The 19,949-nt window shown below is 53.5% G+C and overlaps 8 protein-coding genes across 8 annotated transcripts; 5 read left to right on the top strand and 3 right to left on the bottom strand.

Moving 5' to 3' along the window:
* Positions 1–274: 274 nt before the first annotated feature.
* On the top strand, positions 275–2,139 carry W97_05191 (uncharacterized protein; the record flags this gene model as incomplete). The annotated part of the gene is made up of 4 exons (XM_007783076.1): positions 275–654; positions 705–755; positions 805–1,682; positions 1,742–2,139. The coding sequence occupies 4 exons, from the start codon at positions 275–277 to the stop codon at positions 2,137–2,139; spliced, it is 1,707 nt and encodes a 568-aa protein (XP_007781266.1).
* A 791-nt stretch (positions 2,140–2,930) lies between these two features.
* On the top strand, positions 2,931–4,817 carry W97_05190 (uncharacterized protein; the record flags this gene model as incomplete). Its single annotated transcript, XM_007783075.1, has 1 exon — positions 2,931–4,817. One exon carries the CDS (start codon positions 2,931–2,933, stop codon positions 4,815–4,817), a length of 1,887 nt encoding a protein of 628 aa, XP_007781265.1.
* Positions 4,818–7,094: 2,277 nt separating this feature from the next.
* W97_05189 (uncharacterized protein) lies at positions 7,095–7,928 on the top strand (the record flags this gene model as incomplete). Its single annotated transcript, XM_007783074.1, has 2 exons — positions 7,095–7,443; positions 7,537–7,928. 2 exons carry the CDS (start codon positions 7,095–7,097, stop codon positions 7,926–7,928), a joined length of 741 nt encoding a protein of 246 aa, XP_007781264.1.
* Positions 7,929–12,509: 4,581 nt separating this feature from the next.
* W97_05188 (imidazoleglycerol-phosphate dehydratase) lies at positions 12,510–13,273 on the bottom strand (the record flags this gene model as incomplete). The annotated part of the gene is made up of 2 exons (XM_007783073.1): positions 12,510–12,919; positions 13,009–13,273. 2 exons carry the CDS (start codon positions 13,271–13,273, stop codon positions 12,510–12,512), a joined length of 675 nt encoding a protein of 224 aa, XP_007781263.1.
* A 297-nt stretch (positions 13,274–13,570) lies between these two features.
* W97_05187 (uncharacterized protein) lies at positions 13,571–14,184 on the top strand (the record flags this gene model as incomplete). Its single annotated transcript, XM_007783072.1, has 4 exons — positions 13,571–13,726; positions 13,784–13,875; positions 13,928–14,004; positions 14,057–14,184. The coding sequence occupies 4 exons, from the start codon at positions 13,571–13,573 to the stop codon at positions 14,182–14,184; spliced, it is 453 nt and encodes a 150-aa protein (XP_007781262.1).
* Positions 14,185–14,322: 138 nt separating this feature from the next.
* On the bottom strand, positions 14,323–14,930 carry W97_05186 (NADH dehydrogenase (ubiquinone) 1 alpha subcomplex 6; the record flags this gene model as incomplete). The annotated part of the gene is made up of 4 exons (XM_007783071.1): positions 14,323–14,475; positions 14,546–14,692; positions 14,779–14,840; positions 14,891–14,930. The coding sequence occupies 4 exons, from the start codon at positions 14,928–14,930 to the stop codon at positions 14,323–14,325; spliced, it is 402 nt and encodes a 133-aa protein (XP_007781261.1).
* A 281-nt stretch (positions 14,931–15,211) lies between these two features.
* W97_05185 (cell cycle control protein cwf14) lies at positions 15,212–15,867 on the top strand (the record flags this gene model as incomplete). Its single annotated transcript, XM_007783070.1, has 3 exons — positions 15,212–15,383; positions 15,525–15,655; positions 15,724–15,867. The coding sequence occupies 3 exons, from the start codon at positions 15,212–15,214 to the stop codon at positions 15,865–15,867; spliced, it is 447 nt and encodes a 148-aa protein (XP_007781260.1).
* Positions 15,868–16,569: 702 nt separating this feature from the next.
* W97_05184 (CAMK protein kinase) lies at positions 16,570–18,965 on the bottom strand (the record flags this gene model as incomplete). The annotated part of the gene is made up of 8 exons (XM_007783069.1): positions 16,570–17,617; positions 17,669–17,718; positions 17,749–17,992; positions 18,042–18,088; positions 18,136–18,402; positions 18,459–18,789; positions 18,839–18,905; positions 18,956–18,965. 8 exons carry the CDS (start codon positions 18,963–18,965, stop codon positions 16,570–16,572), a joined length of 2,064 nt encoding a protein of 687 aa, XP_007781259.1.
* Between the last annotated feature and the right edge of the window lie 984 nt (positions 18,966–19,949).

Raw genomic sequence — 19,949 nt, 5'->3', positions numbered from 1 at the left:
AATACCCCCTCGTCATGCGGCGCGACTTCCTGCTTGGTATCTTCAGTCGCGAGCCTCAACGCGCCAAGACGTGGACTGGTGGCTCAGAAAAAGCACCACACCTCTTCGCCCTCCGCAAAGTCAATTGCGCGGCTGTGCTCATCGCAAGGATAAACCCAACATTCAGAATCGAACACCACCAGTCTCTAACTGATTTTATTATGGTTGCTCTCTCTTCCCCGCGCTGACCGCACCCTTCAAGATCCCATCTGCACCCCCGCGGTAATAATCCAGAATGGCCGACGCATCATCTCCACCGAATCTTGTTCGTCTAGGGAGTCTGAAGAACTTCTTGTCCCTGTCGGAAGACCCAGTCCTTCACTCGACGCGCGGACAGCACCTCCCCGCTCTCCTGCACAACCTATCATCTCAGAACCTATCCGTTGACTCAGAGCAATACACTCGGCGACCATCTTCCTTACGGAGCGAGGCCCGGTATGAGAGACAAAACAGCGATGACACGGATCTCGAGCTTGGCAGGACGCACAGCGCCCAAACGGGCAGAGTGTCATCGGAAGAGAGGGACAGGAGGACGAGTTCTGGAGCTGCGGCTCTCATGACGCCGCAGATGCGCAGCCAGCGGTTGATAGGGAATAGCAACCCACGATACAGATGGTGCGACTAGAACATACTTGGGATGGGTGTTGTAGCTGACTGTGCCCCAGGGAACAGTACTGGAAGACCGAGGAAGAGCTCAAGAAGATGTCAAAGCCTCTGTGAGCTATACCGGTACGGGCTGTACAGCACTGGCTTACGCTCAGGCAGGCGGCAATACTACGAGCGCAACAACTACCTCATCCAGCAGTACTCCTACATTGACAGGCTTCTCGACTCCTCACTCCCTCATAGTCTACTCCAAGAGTACAATCAGCCGTATTCCGGTGTGGACATCCCTTCTACGATCGTCGAAGAGCCCAGATCAACACCTACCTCCCCGGATATCGCGGGCATGAACGGCAACACGCCGGGCATGGAAAGCATTGACAAACTCATGGGCAATGAGTACAGTACTAAATCGAAAATCAAGCGAACTCCGAAAGACTTATACAAGGTTCCGGACGAGGAAAGGCCACTACTCGAGGACGACGACACTGCTGAGGATTCAAAACCAAACATGCCGCAATACGAACCGGAGGAAAGCTCCGACAGCAGCGACAGGATTGTTACGGTCGCCATCTACCTCAACCTGGTGGCCAACACTACACTACTAATCCTGAAAATCATAGTAGCTGTGCTTACCGACTCGCTCTCCGTTCTTGCAAGCTTGGTCGATGCAGCACTCGATTTCCTGAGTACTGCGATCGTATGGACAACCACGCGACTCATCTCCCGAAGGGATCAGTACTCCTACCCGGTGGGTCGCCGGAGACTAGAACCTATCGGTGTATTAGTATTCTCCGTGATTATGATCACCTCCTTCTTCCAGGTTGCTCTCGAAGGTATCAACCGGCTCCGCTCCTCAGGCGACCACACTCTAGTGCAGCTCACCATCCCAGCCACCGCTATCATGGCCTCGACAGTCGTCATCAAGTTTCTCTGCTGGCTGTGGTGCCGCTTCATTAAGAACTCCAGCGTGCAGGCACTGGCTCAAGACGCCATGACCGACGTCGTCTTCAACATCTTCAGCATCATCTTCCCGCTAGGTTCGTTTCTTTCCATCTCTCTCCAGACGCTTCGGATTGTATCGCTAACCACAACACAGTCGGCTACTACGCCAAAGTCTGGTGGCTCGACTCCCTCGGCGGCATCCTCCTCTCCATCTACGTAATCCTAAACTGGTCGCGGACATCTTCAACCCACATCCGCAACCTCACCGGCGCAGCCGCCTCCGCAGACGAGCGCAACGTCCTGCTCTACCTGACCATGCGCTTCGCGAAGACGATCAAGCAGATTCAGGGCCTGCAGGCGTACCACGCGGGCGACAAGCTCAATGTGGAAGTTGATGTGGTGCTTGATGAGAACACGAGTTTGAGGGATAGTCATGATTTGGGCGAGAGCTTGCAGTATGTGCTCGAGAGCGTGCCGACGGTCGATCGCGCGTTTGTGCATTTGGATTATGCGGGGTGGAATCTGCCGAGTCATATGCAGCAGCAGGATTGAACGGCGTAACGAGTGGATGAGTTTGGACACTGTATGACTCTCTGTGCGCGATGGCGGTGACGAGAAGGACTATGATATGACCGAACCTCAACGTGGTTGGGTTGTATTGAAGCACGCAGCATGAGGAATACTATTCGCGTCACTCGCAGATGTCCAGCACATATCATGTCAGGTTGTTGGCAACACACAGCACATGGTCCTTGCTGTGTGCTTATCTGTATGGATATCCACGTCACTAGGGGAGATGACGAAGAGCAGGTTTAAAGTTCCAGCTTCACTCTTATTGTCTGACACCGCTATCGCCTTTCTGTAGGTCCCTTCATCTCATTTATCATCTTTCAACGTTAACACGATTGCTACATGTTCACGTGGCATATAGAGGATAAGGGCGTGACGGCGACCTTCACAGGTGCTGGACCGTCACAGGACCACCATCCTGAGTTGTCGCTATAGCAGTACTCAATATCAAGTTCAGTCAACTAGCACTACTACATATCATTCACTAAGCTTGCCACGTATGGATGTAATGTCTTCACTGTCTTCCACGGTTGTACCTGTACACCGCGCCGTTACTCCGCCGCTCTCTCATTCTTGGATTTTTCGGCTCTGTAACTACAACTTTACTACTCCACAACTTTATTCATTGCAACTTGATCTCTCTACATTCTCCGCCGTCATAACCTACCGGAAATCCTGAGATCACCATCAGTCTCTTGCAGACAGACTCAGCTTCCGTCTGACGCTCCCAAAATATCTGTCATTATCTGCAAACACTTCAAAGGTTCTCAACCATGAACCGCTATGGATATGGCGGCCACGGCGGATACGGTGGCGGCGGCTTCGGCCGCGGCTTTGGCGGCTACCGCGGTCCCGGTGGCCGTGGTAATCATCCCTACGGCTACGGCGCTGGCGCCAACGATAATGTCGAATGGTCTTCGAGTTCCGACGAAGAGGAAGACCCAGCTGCCGTTCGCGCACGAGTTGCCGAGGTGTACAGGCGCCATTACGAGAACGACCCGGAACCTGGCCACGGCATTGCAGGTGGCCCGGGCCGCCCGGGCGAAGTTGACAGCGACGCACTGCTCGCCCAGCTACATCGCGTCCTCCAGGCCACCGATCACCTTAGCCCGCAAGAGGGGCGCGCCTTGATGATATCCTTCCACAGACTGGAGAGGCTGGAAGAAAGTCGTGAACACGCCCGACACGATCGCGATAGGCGGATGAGAAACGAGGAATTCGAACGTCTCGGCCGCCGCATCCAGCGCATAACACTGCATTTCATGGGCCAGCAGTTTGCTATCCCTAGGATTCCTGCAGGTGGTCGTGCCGGTCTGGCCGCTCCTCCCGCCAACGATCACGCCGATGAGCGAGCAGGCGGAGCTCACGAGCCAGCCGGCCCAGCCCACGAACATGGTCCCCACCCAGGCGAAGTGGACAGTGAGACCGTCCGCGAAAACCTCGCTCGGATCCTCGATACCGTCCCTCACGTCACTCCCCGAGACCAGGATGGCTTCATGCAAGCCTTTGCGAACCTCGACATCATAGAAGAGGACCGAGACCACGCACGCAACGCTGCCGAGAGGGCTGAGGTGAACGAAGAGCTTCATTGTCTTGCCCAGCGCTTGCAGAGGGTCGAGCTGCGCCTTACGGGCCAGCAGAACCCCGTGCCGATCATCCCCGGAGGCGGCGCTGGCGGCGCTGAACCTGATCCTCGACGCGGCCCCCGCAATGGCAACGACAACGGCAACGGCAACGGCAGGCCCGCCAGAGCAGCCGCAGCCGCCGCAGCAGCCGCCCGAGCCCAAGCAGGAGGACCGCCTCCCCACGACGCCCGCAACAACGATGCTCGCCCCGCCGCCGGCCCCGCCGGGCCCCGCGCAGCCCACCCAAACCCACCCGCAGGCATGCGCCCCCTCAGCGCCGAAGACGCTCGCCTCCCACCGCGCAACACCGCCGTCACGGCCCCCGTAATCCTGCACGCCCCTGACGGCACCGCCGCGCACACCTTCCACCTCGTGCTCCACAACACGGCGCCCGAGGCCCGGGCGCTGGCGGCCGAGACGCGCGAAGCGGCGCGGGTGCGCCGCGAGCGGAACCCGGAGCCCGACGACGTCGTCGTCAGCGTTGCGCTCGAGAACGGGAGTCTCGCGCCCGTGAGCGATGGGCCGCGCGGCAGGATCTATGCGACCAGACACGATGCGTGTGATCCGGTTGGCGGGGATGGGGTCAGGGGCGATATCTTGATCGCGGTGGAGACGATGGTGGGGAGCGGGGATCTGCGGGGGTTTGAGTTCTTGGGGGTTGGCACTGAGGGGAGTGAGGGGAGGCTTTATCTCATCCGGCCGATTGAGGGGGAGGAGGACGCGGGCGGGGATGGGGATGCGGATGGTGGAGGGCCGGATGAGCTGGCTGGTGGACTGGAAGGTGGGAGGGGGGAGGGGAGAGCAGGCGTGGCGGGCGGAGGCGGAGGCGGAGCAGGCGGTTTCGGTGATGGTGGAGCAGGCGGTGGGGGTGGGGGGTGGGCCGGTCGACGGGAGAGATGGCAGATGGATCCCATGGAGGCTGACGACGCGGCGCTGAGGAACATTGATCGTATGCTGGAGTGGGTACGTGAGGATAGGAGACGCATGGATGCCGGGCTACCGAGACGCCCGAGGGGGTATGGAAGGAGGTTTTGACAGTCCGAGAGTATGGTGGCGGTGGGTGTCAGGCCAATACAGTTTCTCTGGGACAGTGGTGGCTTCATGTGGCTGGGATTATGACAGTTTTAGAATTCCTAGAGTATCTTCTCCAGTATTATGCCTGGCTAGAACCACCCTTGACGGTCGCCTAGCTGACAAATCGCCGGACTTGAAACCCACAAACAGGCCTCATTGTCAAAGAAATATACAGCACCGAAAGGTGTCCGCCATGGGAGCTGAACCAGTGGGCACCACTCTATCCTTTATCGCTGATAGTTCGTGCCGTTCGTATAATGTTGCCGGTATGTGGCGCTTCGTAGCGCCGACGAGCAGTTTGCAGCGTCCAGAAAAGACGATCTTCATTACGAGGAGCCGGATGGCGTGTGGCACCCCAGAGTTTCATTTCCAAGTCGGTGTTGCCCGAGTCCGTCATGCTCACATCGGAGCTCCTTCTCCGAACAGGGCGTCCTCCTGTGCTGCGTAGGTGGGTCGGCGAAGTGGCAGTCTCATGGAATTTGAGCGGTGATCGAAGGCTCACTGTCGGAGTTGTGAGGCCAAAATTGCTATCTGAAAACGCTTCCGAGAGAATGCTACTTTTTCCGCTTTAGAGCCTTTGAGATTCTTGAGCCAGGTAACGAAGAATGCAGTATTATTAGGCGGCTATCCTTCGTCGAAAGCAGTGACGATAACGACCAATTAATCTATAGGAAGTGTCTATTTAGTAGAGTCGAAACTATGGACCCTAATAGCTCGGAAATTATGCGCTGGAGCATTACTTACTAGTTATTAGGTAAGAGCTTCGCAGATTCTAGTGTTAAAGCTGTAGAATATAACCAGCTGAGAACAAAGTTCTTCCCGGTCATTTACATAGAAATATGTAGCCAGCATGGAAGCTGTGGTGGGCTGTAAGGCTGAAGGATTCAAAAGCTCTCATGCACAGCCACAGCCAACATGTGCTTCACCCACTCACCTCTTTCAGCCCGCTTTTCTTAACACCCAAACATAATGAACGTCTATACTGGAGAGCCCGTAAGATAGACATGAATTTGGTCAACAACCATGACGCAGTCGCACATTCATCCGGTCTTGCTACGGGACGCTAGAGTACCGACGACTGCTCCCTCGCGCTTCAAACCACAGGTGGTCGAATACGTTCGCAACATCATCAGCCAAACAGGACTGTCCAGTAAAGGCAACGACCCTGGGCTGTGTCAGAAATGCCAGGCGATGTTCTCCGCGCGAGGGCTCTTCTATCTCTTCACCGGTAGTGAACACTACTCTTACGGCAGTGGCGGTGGCTTCAGACATTCGCGCATCATGAGTTTCCAGGCGAGGGAGAATTGCCGCTTCTGTCGCTTTATTTGGATTGAAGACTACAATGGTGACACTAGCCAGCCGCGAGCGATACCTCGACTGTGCGACTTCGTCAATTTTGGGAAATGCCGTCAACCAAATCAGACATGGGTCTTCTTTCGAGCGACTGTCCATGCTGACGGTACCTGGGCCGGATTGGCAGTTCGAGTCGAGTCTGCAAAAGGTCAACTGCTGTGGACACAGTGTCAGGACCTTCGAGCCACGGTAGCGGAAGGTATTCTTTCCTAGTCTCGAATGTCTTGGCTGTCGCTAATTTGTTCATCAGATAGTATCTTAAGCCCACATGTGAGATATCGACCTCCAGAGTGGGTTGGCTTGAATGACAAGTCAAGTCTAGCTTTGCGGAAATTGCTGAAGGATTGTGAGGAACACCATAGCAACTGTCAGCCATCCGGATCAAGGCCTTTTCCGACTCGCCTTTTGCGGTTCGCTAAAGGCGGCCAATTCGTACAACTGCACGTATCGCAACCAAGACAGGAAGGCCGCTATGCTGCCCTGAGCTATTGCTGGGGTGGTCCGCAAGGAAAGAGGCTGCTGAGGAGTAATCTTCAGAGCTTATGTGTGGATCCGATCGACTGCAGTCAGTTACCAAACACCTTGCAAGACGCCATTGCTGTATGTCGGAGCCTCGATCTCGATCATTTATGGGTCGATGCACTGTGCATCATCCAGGATGACGAGGTCGATAAAGAGCGCGAAATCAGTCGGATGTGCTCCATCTACGAGAATTCCTCGGTGACGATTGTGGCGGCAACAGCAGCTTCCGTGAAAGATGGCTTTCTCAAACCTGCCACGAAAATCAACAAGGCGTACCCATTCTGCTCTATAAATCTCACCTTGAGTCATAACGAAAAGAGTCAGGAATGCGCTTTGACATTTGTCGCGACACACGCTCACCACATGGAAAACTTCGCTATCACCAAACGTGGCTGGACATTTCAAGAATCCTACATACCACCCAGGCTGCTGATCTTCGGCGACCAGGAACCATTTCTGCGATGCAGAACGAAAGACGCTATGCCAATTGCAATCACCGCCATCGATTACCAACGCTCACGCATCGAACCACGGCGCAACATAGACCATGCGCTTCCACCACATATCCGCGAACAGGAGCACCTTCCCTACAATCTTCGTCACATATGGATGAATGTCGTGGTAGATTACACGAGACGGCAGTTCAGCTTCGAAGGAGATCGTCCTCTTGCAATCAGAGGCATCGTCGACTTCCTTGAGAAGAGAGGCAATGGTAAGTGCTACTTCGGTATCTGGAGTTCCATATCTGTGGGATGCCTTTTGTGGACGGTTCAATTCCAGCAGCAGAATGCACCGCGTTATACAGGCCTACCTACTTGGTCTTGGTTATCTACTCCAAACGAAATAGCTATGTCTTCCCTGGAACTTCTCGGAGACTATCGAGGCGACGCTGTCGTAGAGTTTAGTGAACGAGACCCCTTCCGACTCGCTCTCGAGTGTCCTGTGATATCCTTTGATGATGTGGAGGAAGAAGACCAGATCGAGTATTGGCAAGATCATGAAGACGAGGACAAAGCGGATGGGCTTGCGGGGGCGGAGTGTTATGTTCTAGTGCTGTCCAAGATGTCGAACGACACCGTTCTGGGGCTAGCTACGACGCAGCTTCGTGACCTGACGCATGTGCGCCGTGGTGTCATTGAACTGCGGGACGCGGAAAAGTGGCTCTCGAAGCCCAAGGGCAAGGTTATTGTCATGTGAATTTCAGTGGAATGAGTTCAATCGCGTCCCAAAAAGTGAATCCCTATTGAAGCTTGAGATAGCCTAAAGTCAGGACGCGGTAGGAGCAATATGCACGACGTCATTTTTAGCCACGTTACATCGTTATACTAAAAGTGCTTCCATATCAGCAACGCGTTCCTCCCAGTCATGCTACTGGCACCCTGCCAAAATAAATTGCATCCAGCCCACAGGTCACAGCTCGGGTTGTGGATAGAAGGATTTCAACCAAAGATATCGCGCTAGTGTTGTCAATAAGTAGCTACAGTACTTATTTGTTCCGCATTGGGAAATAACCTTATGCTTTCAGGCTTGCCATATTCATCGAAATCTCCACTCCAAGGTTTGCCTTAGATCCGGCTGCTAATGGTCGACTCGACGACAATTCAGAAAACATAACCCGCAAGGTCGATCTCGGCCGGTGACCTATTACTAGGTTCAGCTGGCCACTTGGTAGATGGCCGCATATCTTCCACTTCGTCTTGTCAGGTCCGCCATCCCCGTCTATTGGCTGCCAGATGTCGGCGTTTTCGCCGTCGGTCTTCCTAGACTGCAGCACAGGAGCGCCGCGCGTGTCTTAATGTCGGATGCAACGAGATAGCGGGTACTCTGAGGGCATTGAAGGAATGACGGCAGGTTACGATTTGTTTGCAGGTGACGGGCGATTAGGTCTTACGGGACTCTAAGCCGCTTTACGTAGAGCGTTGAAGATCCTCCTCTTGTTGGTGAAAGGATTGGGATTGGTGTTGTCCACCATCTTGGTGAACTTCGAAGTACATACATTGCCCGGCTCCAGGCTCTGGCCTGTGAACTCGCCCGACAGCTTGGTGCGATCCACCATCGCCATGAGTCCTGGTAGGGACCGGAAGATCTGATTGTTCACCTGCCGCCCAGTAAATGCTGAATACAATAGGTCGGGAGAGGTAGATCAGTGAGTGTTGTGGCGGTGAAATAAAATGGATCACCAGGCCTAACAGTTGAATGAGGTGGAGTCTCACAGTGCCCGTCTAGCGTGCAACATGTGGAAGTGTTCCGGAGGCTCCAAGGCACTTTACAAGATCGATGTGATCTCCGCCGTGGTTGTTTTCTTGAAGGGCGATAGGCGGAAATCTTGTAATTCCCGGCATGGAGAAACGAGGCAGAAGGGCGGTTCTTTAAAATTTTGAAGTCTGCGCAAACGTCAATAATTGAGGCCATAATAAGGGAAGCGAAACGGTTCATTTAATGAGCGAAAATGCGGTCCATCTTACTCTACTATCCAATGCTTCCCATACATTTCTTGCTTGCTGGATCCTGTGTCGCACTGGGTCCAACGCAAAGCGTGCCGTGATCTTCGAGTAGAGAAGACCATTGCTAAATATTAATGTGAAGGAATGAGTGGGGCCAGGAGGGATCTGTAATTCTCAACAAGAAGGACAAGAGGGACAATTCGCTCGGCTGATCCCAGTCTTAAGCTTTTGCTCTTCAGTTGGTCCAGTTGCTGTTGTTGCTCGCTGCTGTACTTGCTGTTGTTGTGGCTGCTGTTGCGTCTATCAATGTTTATGTCCCACGCGCAGAGAGACTGAGCACGGAACCGTTCGCACAGACAACGACTAAAATGCGAGTCGGCCAAAACATATGGAACTGCCAAGTGATCCTTCTGGGATCACTCTTCTTAAGTCCATCTCTTTCTTCTCTCAGTACTCTGCATTCTGTTCGTCTCTGCGTTGATTTGGGAAATGGACGAAATCCCGCAGCCATATCTCTGATTGTGGAATTGAGGCATACTAGGTGCGGTGGTAGATGTCGGTGCTGGTGATCATAGATAATTTGGCGATCTATTGTGAACATCTTGTCACAAAAGAAGCAGCTTCTGACAGAGATATGCAAGCGCATTATAACCTCGGTCATATGTCGGATGAGGCTGCCGCATTGCTCGAACGCAGCTTGGTAGCGTGGTGCTGTAAAGCAAACAAGCTCATCATCGTGGACTGTCGATCTGCAGGCTGAACAAAGACTGATGCTGTGCTTTCAAGAGACCCGCTCCAAGATTGGCTAAGACGGGGCGGTACCCGGGGATATATGTCCTGGCAATTGCATCTTACTTGAGGAGCACATCAACGTCTCCTTCCAGGTTTCTGTTGTATAGCAGTGCGCGGCGGTCAAGTGTAGCACAATATCGAGATCGTGTATAAAGCAAGAAAGAAGCTCGAAAAAATCATGTATGAAGCAAAAAAGAAGCCTATCCCGATCATGGTGTTCGAGCCACGCATCTCTTGTATCTGCCAGATCCTTGACAGGCTGTCGGACGATGCGACGTCGTTCTCAAGCCGTCTTGGCCCTGTCAACCATAGCATTTTGGCCAATCTCAGTGTGCAAACAGCTGTCGTGGCACAATTTCCTCGCGTCCGCAAAATCCAACCGCTTCTTGACTATTGAGTTCCTCGGGTATCTCAACTGTATCCATGCTCGAACTTCTAGCAAAGAAACTAGTTGTCACCGTGCGGTATCCAGCGTGAAGGGTGACACTAGTACTAGAGCTGTATTCCGCGAGGATGTCTAGCGACATAGCTGAGAGGACTCTGTAGATTACAATCTCAACAGTTTCGATGCTAGGACTCGTCGTGAAGGAACTTGTCGAGAGAGTGCGATACCCAGCGTGAGCGGAAATGCTGTTGATGGTGCCGTGCTCGGTGATGATTTCGATCGAAATGGCGGAGAGCACTCGAATGGAAGGCATTGTCAACTAACTGCAGTCTACGTGTGCTTTCTTACACTGCTGGATGACCCAGGTATTTGATCGACGTGGTCTTTTGGCAAGGCCACCGTTCTTGAACTTCCAGGTATCGGTCAAGGATCCTACGACGAGCCTGGTCTCCTCCTCGGTATTGATCTTGAGGCAGTGCGGAGCTGCTGTACCCTACTTTGTTGCAGTAGCTGCACGGCACGGTCTGCAAGCAATCGGCTGTGTTATGCCCGCTCTTGTTGCGGGGGGTGCACATGAGGTTGAGGAAATTTTGTGGGTTGAACGCTCAAGGTACCAGTGCTGCCAGTGCTGTTGGAGCAGGATCAAGGCCATCAAGAAATCCCAACGGAAGTATATATGAGTTCTCTGGAGCTGTTGGCTTCGAGTCAATGCAATCGATGGTTGCTTCCATGTGGACTACGTCGTTGTCTACGTTGATGATCCTAGATTGACCGCATCGGTGGGGCCGGACAGTGTCTGAGTAAGGCTGCTTTCTTTTTCGCTGCTGTCTAGGATCTGATCGTGAGGCATTCGCCAAAGCTAACATCACGCGAAACTGCTTGGGCTTAGCATATGCTCCACACGTACACGAAGATGCAGAAACTCACCTGGACGTGTCGTACGTTGACCACCCATTTTCCTGCGAAGAACCGCTTGATTGGTCCTCTGTGATGGCTGTACATCGCACGGATGGGTTTGAATAATTGAACATCGTCGCATCTGTCTGGTATGGCGACGTGTGTGACGAGTCTTGCATGTGTGAAGACGGATGTGCACACTCGGAGCCATCATCGGTGCAATTTTGTTTGTCTGCGTACCGCTGAGTAGAGGAAGAACGTGCTTGAACATGCTGAAGCCCAGTAGTGTTGTGGTTTGCGCGTATTGATTTGGTGTAGACGTATTTGTTATACACTATGTTACTTTTGTTGTTGTTCGTTGTGTTCTTTTCAGAACATGCTGTGTTATACATCTTGCGTGTCTCTGTTCTTATATTCCGTGTTGTTTCTCCATAAAAGGTGTAACACGCTGCTCATGTGCCTGTGTTGTTACAGCCCATGTTAGTTGGAGCGTAACAGCTTGTGAAAGGTAAGGAAGGATGGAGTCCTGGCGGATTTTATGGCTGGGGGCCAGTCTAACAAGGTCTGGCTTCCAGCCACCCGGATTTACAAAGTTCAAAGATGCCGAGTCATGGGGCGTATGATACCGATGGCACCCAGTGATAACCGGGGATGCGACCATCTGAGTCCTGAGGTCGGCCAGTCGGCAAGCCACCTAGTGATGTTTCTGGTTGTCTGATAGAGAAACGGTTGCTATACCCGTACCAGTCACGGTTGAAGTTGAAGGCAATGCCTGAGAAGGTGAGAGGACTTCTTGCTAGCGGTATAGGCATCTTTGTGCGAGGTAATAGTCTGGCAACTAGCTTGGATCCTGAGAGCACTCTGTAAAATATTGAGGTTAAGCAGAGAGAGTCGACAGTGTCCCTTTCTATCGAGCTTGTGAGCCTATCAGCCAGTTTTCCCAGAAGCACCGGAAGATTCTAGAGCTTGATGGCATCCGTAAGTCCTTCACAGCGCAGGCGGGCTGCTGTGTTGAGCTAAAGCCGCACGTTTCTCTCTATGCATTCTACGGAGCTCAGTACGGTCGTCCTTTCATTTCTATGTACAAACCTAGGCCGCTGCTGTCAGCCATGAGAGCTTTACCGCAGTGATAACCTCGAGCTACATCAATACGTGCCCGACTGCATGGACATACCTTCCATATGCAATGCATTTCCGCCCGATCTCAAGCTTCTTCGCATCTACGCCCGAACAGCCACCCACCGGATTCATTCTCCATCCCTAATACAACACCCCTTTCGTACTCGGCACCTCCCCCTCTCTCCCCACCACCCTCGTGGTAGCCTGCCTCAGCGCAACCGCAAGCGCCTTAAACGCGCTCTCCGCCCTATGATGATCATTCTCGCCCCTCACGCAATCCACATGCATCGTAATCGCGGCGCCCTGCGCAAAGCTCTGCAGACAATGCGGCAGCATCTCTGTGCTGAGATCTCCAATCTTCTCACGGCGCAGACCCAGATTTATGACGCTGAAGGGACGGTTTGAGAGGTCGACGACGGCGCGCGAGAGGGCTTCGTCCAGCGGGCAGTAGGCGGAGCCGAAGCGCGCGAGGCCAGTTATGCTGCCTAGTGCGGACTTGAAGGCGGTGCCGAGGGCGATGAAGGTGTCTTCTGCGGTGTGGTGGTCGTCGACTGGGGAGGGTATGTTCCGTCAGTTGTGGAAGTCTCTCTGCGTGTAGTACCGCGTGCGTGTACTAGAAATCGGAGTAGCGAATACGTACTGTGCAGGTCGCCGCGACACCTTATGCGCAACGACCAGCCGGCGTGCTTCGCCAGCGCGTGGATCATATGGTCCAGGAACCCGATTCCAGAGTCCACGTCGATGGTCTGAGATTTCGAGGTTTGTGCCGCATGGCTCTTTGCCTCACCGTTCGCAGAGCTCTCGGAGGCGTCCTCTAGCACTCCACCGTCGAGGTTCAGGCTCAATTGGATTTTTGTTTCATTGGTGTCGCGGTTGATGGTTGCGCTGCGTACTCGGTCTGCCATCCTGAAGTGTAGGGCTGTCTAACTGGAGTAGACTGCAATGGATTGGAGTGACTATTTTTGGTGTGAGACTCGGAGCTGCAAGCTGCAGAAGATGGGGGTCTGATTGCTGGTGTTGTGAGTCAGGAATACCCAAGCATCCAAATCATTGGTAGGCTAGAATATCATCAGTCTTGGCAAGGTGTTGAGAGATCTGCCGGACTTAGCGCGGAGATGCGATAAGATAATAATTCCTCGAGATCAAACTCTCGTCTTTGCGTGAGGCAAGTCAGTGTCGCGGAGCGAACAACTTCCACCAGAATGCCTTCACAGACACGAGAACAAGACCAAGACATGGCAGACGCCTCTCCGACCGATCACACCCAACAAGATGGCCCCGAGCCGGTAGAAGCACCCTCGCCCGCAGGATCACCGGGATCAGAAGCATACGAGACCGAGAAACCGCGCATACGAGTCGTACGTCCTAGGTTTCGCCACAAGCATGGTTAGGGTCTCTGCTCACGCAGATCACAGCTACCAGGTGCGGAAGATACGGCAGCTTCATTCGAGTTTGAGAAGGAGGACCATACATTGGGCAACGCGCTACGGTACATCATCATGAAGAAGTAGGCTCAGTACCAGCACAGTGTTTGGAGCGTTATGCTAAAAAGCGCAAAGCCCCTCCGTCGAATTCTGCGGCTACTCCATCCCTCACCCCTCCGAAGAACGCATGAATCTGCGCATACAAACATACGGTACGGACCTTCGAGAAGGCATGTAAAGCGAGATGCTGATGGGCGGGGGCAGACAACGTCAGCGTATATGACGTGCTAGAGAAAGGTCTGGACGACCTCATGGACCTCTGCGACGTGGTCATGGAGAAGTTCACAGTTGCGCGTGACGATTTCAACGCCGCAAAAGCAGGGACGAGCTAGGTCTCGATGGTGGCATGCGATTGCATTGCAGGCGTTGAGTGCGCCTCTGGGGACAGGAAAAGTAAGATGGTATTGGCGTGTTTACAGAGTGCGACGCGGGGATACGTTTGCTTAGTTTCGTCCCTGGCGCAAGGAGGATCAGTACGGCGGTGCGCAGGCGTTGGCCCAGGCAGGGGAGCTTACCTCCAAGAACCCGTTGATGAAGTTCTGCGGCAGTCTCGCTTTTGGATCCTCCTCTGCGCGGAAGTACTTCAAGATATGTGTAAGCTGCTTCCAGTAGTTGAGGGTTTCCTACGGAGTGCTCGTCAGCCCTCATAATCTGCCTGCCTGTGTGCCCTATGCGCCTTGTAATGCGTCCTACCTGGTACTCCACGTGCGATTGAAACAGCAGCACATCGATTACGGGAAGCTGTGCTACATATCGGTGCCTCTCGAATTCTTGTCGTGTCTTGGTGCGGATTCGTGAGACGGGTATGTTGAGAGAGTACATGGACTGGATTTCCGGTGCCTGGGGGCTTTCGGTTAGCGTCGATCGGGCTGACACCGACTTCGAAATCTTCTGCTGCGACGTATGCGACGGACGGAGGTGCGTACAGCGCGAAGCCAGTCCCGGTATGAACTGAGGACCCGCCGTTTGGCATCGTTCCAATTGGCCGCTAGGGGTGTGTAAGCTGCTGTGGATTTCTGGCACGGAAGGGGAACGTACAGGACCGCGTCCTCTGAGCGAGGTATGTCGGATTGATCATTGTTTTGGTGTCCTGGCTCGCGTCCGAGCTGCCCGCACCTGCGATGTCGTTGGAGCTCCCATCCGCGAGGGCTGGCGCCAAGACCGGCCCGCTTACGTCAGGCTTTCTACGGACCTCGAGAAAGCTGTCAGGCGCAAACGCTCAGCACCACTCCACTTCGCACAAACAATTGCAACCACTCCCCCTCGAGCAACTCACACCTCTGAGGCGATATAGAGCAGCCTCACCCAGCTCCAGTCTTCCGCCTCCAATCACAAACCCTCGACAACCCTCGCGCAACCATGCCACCCATCCGCTCCGCGCGCACTCGCAAGCCGCCTCCCGACGGCTTCGACGATATCGAAGACACGCTCCTCGAGTTCGCCAACGCGATGAAAGACGCCGAGAACGCCTCGCACGAAGGGAAGCGGCGCGCCGAGGTCCTGTGGCCCATATTCCAGATCAGTCATCAGCGTATGTATGCCCGCTGTGTTAGCTGAGCGCTGCAACTTCTGTTACCGAACTTCCGAGGTGCGTTTTCGGCTCTTTTGGACCACGGACAGCTGTCGAGCGCTGTTGCTGGAACGGGAAACTGACCTGTGCGTTGTTGAATAGGGTCGCGATACATCTATGATCTGTATTATGAGAAGGAAGCTATCAGCAAGCAGCTGTATGACTGGCTGCTCAAGAACGGGTACGCGGACGCGAATCTGATCGCGAAGTGGAAGAAGCAGGGGTATGAGAAGGTAGCTGCCACCTCCCTCTCCGCTCCCAATTCCGGACAGGACCCAGAGCTAACGAAGTGTGTTCACAGCTTTGCTGCCTCCGCTGCATTCAGACCAAAGAGACGAACTTCAACTCGACATGCATCTGCCGCGTGCCCCGAGACAAGCTGGCCGAGAACCAGACGATTGAGTGTGTCAGCTGTGGGTGTCACGGCTGCGCGTCTAGCGACTAGCGCGCGGAGATTTGCGGCAACACCGGTCAGCATATCAGCGCGGGATGGCTAGAGAAACGACGATGCTGCAAGCGAATGGATTGGGTTACTGTTATGAAAATCTGGCACGAAGTAAGAGGCTAGAGGTTGAGAGGCCTGGTTAAGGGTGGTATCCCCTATCATTATCTGGTTTGACATTTCCAGGCGTTTCGGGGCAGGGAGTATCAACAACAGTCGGGCATCATGTATGAAAGCCAAAAGCCGAGGGCTGAAATCTGGATACCTCCAAATATATCTCAACATTGCTATCCTTCAAGGGTGTTTTCGGCGGCCTTGAGTTTTTCGTGAACACGGATTCTGGCAGCGAGAGGGCCCCAAAGCTCAAGAAAATCCTTCAGCGGAAACTCGAGGTGCCCTTCCACTAACAGAGATGACTTGTAACAAAGCAGTCGCGAGTGGCTGTTAGCGGCCATGGAGGCTCAAATGCAGTGACTGTCTGTGATCACGAGGACGAAAATACGGAGACTTTATATTTGGTTGTAATGCAAAGGATAAGCCAGCTACTTAGCACATGACAGCTACAAATAGCCGACACGAGTATGACAGCCGATGCCGGTATGACAGTCGCGTCTCCTAGAATTAGTGCTCTTGATGTCATTAGTCCAGCAGCAGAAGATGCTCAAATAGAGATGCACGAGCAATACACAGCAATTCCGCCATGCCTTAAATCAGCCGCAGACGCTTTGGGGGTAGCGCTGAATCGCCATTGAACGAGGCTCTGCTTCCAGCCTCCCTCTGTGTTTCACACTCGGCCATACTGTCATCAGGTGAACGCCGCTTCGGTAGAGGAGGCGGCGTTTCCTGCACAGCCTCAGGCATGGGCTCTTCGGCCGAGTCTGGGCTCAGAGATGACGTCTGATCCATAGGATATGGAACTTCATCGTAGAAATCACCGTGAGTGTGTTCTGCATCCCCTTCCATGAAGCATGGTTGTAGATCTGGGGTAAGGTCGCCAGCCTTGCGGAAGTCTTCCTCTTGGTCGGACAACTCAATCTGACTTATCTTCTGCCGCATGGAAATGTCCGACTCCTGTCTTGAAGGAGCGCTACGAACATCAGTTAAAGCCGATGAGTCAACCATTCCCGGTTCCATGTTTCCAGCGACGACTGTGGCATCTTCTTCCTCAGCGATTGTCGGCAGCGGCGTGTGCGGGACATTTCGAGGTGAGCCGAGGACGATAGCATGTTCAGGAGAAGAATGCGGCGCTGAAAAGTATCGCGACTTGGTCTTTGGAGATAGAGCAATCGGTGCGAATATAGACGGGTATGGCTCCGGCAGGTTGCTGATCTTGAGTGGCTCCACGATGTTAAAGATCTTCCGTCGCGGCCGCCAGTCATTTATTGCACGCTGGTAGATTATCTCAAGCTTGTCGGCATGGCTCTTCTTTGTGAACCACTTGTGGGCCAAGGCCTGCTTGACCGTCATTCGGGCCGTCTCGTTGAGCACTAGTAGCCTGCGAATGAAGTCTTTTGGTCTCTCACCAACAGATTTCCACGTCCCGACGTTGGTATTCATGGCTGACAGGTCGCAAGCTGCCGCCATACTTAAAATGACCCGTGCCGGCTCCTTCTGGTACAGTGGGTCGTCGCGGTTAGTGAAGATCACGTCGCCCGTGATAAGAGCAGCCGTTATGGCTCCAATTGACCACATATCGACGGCTTTCGAATACCCCTCGTTCGACGGCATTGTCCTGTTGATCTTGTAGATCTCGCTGGCGGCCGGCGGTTAGTGTAGCTGAGGGAAGAAGAAAACAGACACTTACGGCGCGGCGTATTCAAGCGTCCCGACTACTGTGAACATTCGCCGCTTTGCCTGATCGGTCCGGTGAACCTGCTGGGAGACGTTTGGGAGGTGCCTCGCGTTGCCGAAGTCTGTCAATATGACGCGTGCACCGGCAGACAGAGAGGTCATCAAGACATTGTCCGGCTTGAGATCTCTGTGTACGATGTCGCGGTCGTGGAGGTACTCGACGGCCTTGAGTATTTGTCGGATCATCATGGCGGCTTCTGCAGCCTCCAAGCGTCCGCCTCTGTACTCGAGATATGAGAAGAGGTCACCACCAGTAATAAGTTCTTGGAAGATGTAGCTGTTCCCTTGTCAGTAGTTGGTCTCAAGGACCCAAGGATGCAGCTTACATGGTGTTGGGGCTGTAAAAAACTTTCTCCAGCGTGATGATGTTGGGCTGTCGAATCGTTAGCAGGGCTCGGTCCTTTGAATGAAGTGACTGACATGGCTAAGATTTTTGAGGATGTCAAACTCCCTGAACCTCATACGTAAATGTTGACGCCACTTCTCCGCCTGATACAGCTGAGACTGGAGCGGAGTGTTCGTATCAACAGGCCGTGAGCCGGTTCCCAAAGGGTCAATATCCTTTCTCAGGTCGACAACTTTGCATGCCAACTGACGCTGGGACCTCCGGTGAAGTGCAGCAAAGACGCTGCCGTTGCCACCAACACCGAGCCTTCTGTTGGTGATTCTGTAACGCCCCTCGAACAACTATTTGTTCATTTAGCGAAGCGAAGATGGAGCGGCAAGGTGGTACGATAACATACTGCTTTCTCTCGTGCCTGAACAACATCAAGCTTCGCTTCGGCGGCAAGAGACTGATGGAAAGAGTTATAAACCAGCACCAAGCTGGGTGTCACACGAAGCTGATCTTCGTGGCCAAGCAGTACGGCACCACTCTTGGCGCCCATGAGCATACCATAGGGCTGGCCATCTTGCTCCGTCACATCACCAGCTCTTCTCAAGTAGGTCCCGTTGCTTGAAAGATCCTCGGCATACACAAGAGGTGGAACATCTGCCGTCGAATCCTCTTCGTACACGATACAGTGGATCCTCAGATGTCGGTTCGAGATGGTAGGATCCGGCCAGTGCCAGTAACTGTAAATGTTAGTCTGCGCTGGTACGGCATGCACTTCACTCCTCGTACCTTGTCTTCTCATCTCGACCAATGTAGAACTCGTCGTTTGCCTGTATGGTTATAGAACCGAAATATTCTGATTGCTGTTAGCTGGGAGTAGTCTTAGAAGCAACGGGCTTGATGAACCATCGTCCATCCAGACCTCGAGAGACGCCACATCAGACGCGCCCGGACTACATCCGGACTCGTCCATCATACCCCCTCCCCCAACAGACATCCTCTTTCTTTCTCCCTCCTGATACAACGTCTCGAATTGACATACGCATGAGGTTTGTAGTTGAAGATCCAAGCTCGTGATTGGATGTCTGGAGTCGCAAGGCGCTTGTCCGTAAGCGGCTAAAGTAAGCTAAGCAAGCGAGTTTCTCGCACAAGACCATCCGAGTCGGCCTTCTTCTGAGCTTCCTCCTCTCTACACCAGCTTCACTCATCTCGAAAACGATGTAAGAAACTCCCTTCCGTTCCACATAGCTCTCAATGGCTTCTGTAGAGCACGGCCAATCATTCAATGGCTTTCTTCATGCCATTGACGCCGCCCCGCTCACTTCCACGCACACCCGCTAACCTCAGCCTCATTCAGTTCACCTAGTGATCGACGATGAGAGCCAAGTGGAGGAAGAAGCGCGTACGACGCCTCAAGCGTAAGAGGAGAAAGACGAGAGCCCGCAGGTATGTGGCACTGGTTCCACCTCCCTCCCTCTTCATATTCTAACCTCTCTGCAGCAAGTAAACGCCTCGCACCTCAACCACGGCCGACTTAAACGCCATCTGTCACTCTCTTCTCCGTCCCGTTTCTTTCCGACAATCGACAACCGCAAAGCTCCTCACTCAACCCCCTTCCGGACGCAACGACACCATTCTCGAAATCGGTCAACGGCTTCTTGCAACGACGTCATCGCACGATGGTGGTGGGGTGTGCGCACGGGTTCTTGGTTTACGGTTCCAGTCTGCGTTGGAGAGAATTTTGCAAATCACGGACTACGATGGATGGCTTCTAGGAGGCTGGTCAAGACTCGTTGAGGACTTCTAGGGTTGCTTGCATACGACGTAGTAGACGGTTCTCTAACACCGGCTTGCTTTTGGGCCTTTGAGACTGTTGATGCTGCTTTCTAGGGATTGGGCG

The sequence above is a fragment of the Coniosporium apollinis genome (assembly GCF_000281105.1).
Source record: "Coniosporium apollinis CBS 100218 chromosome Unknown supercont1.24, whole genome shotgun sequence".
In the NCBI taxonomy this organism is placed as follows: domain Eukaryota; kingdom Fungi; phylum Ascomycota; class Dothideomycetes; genus Coniosporium; species Coniosporium apollinis.
This window is presented reverse-complemented; position numbering and strand designations above follow the sequence as displayed.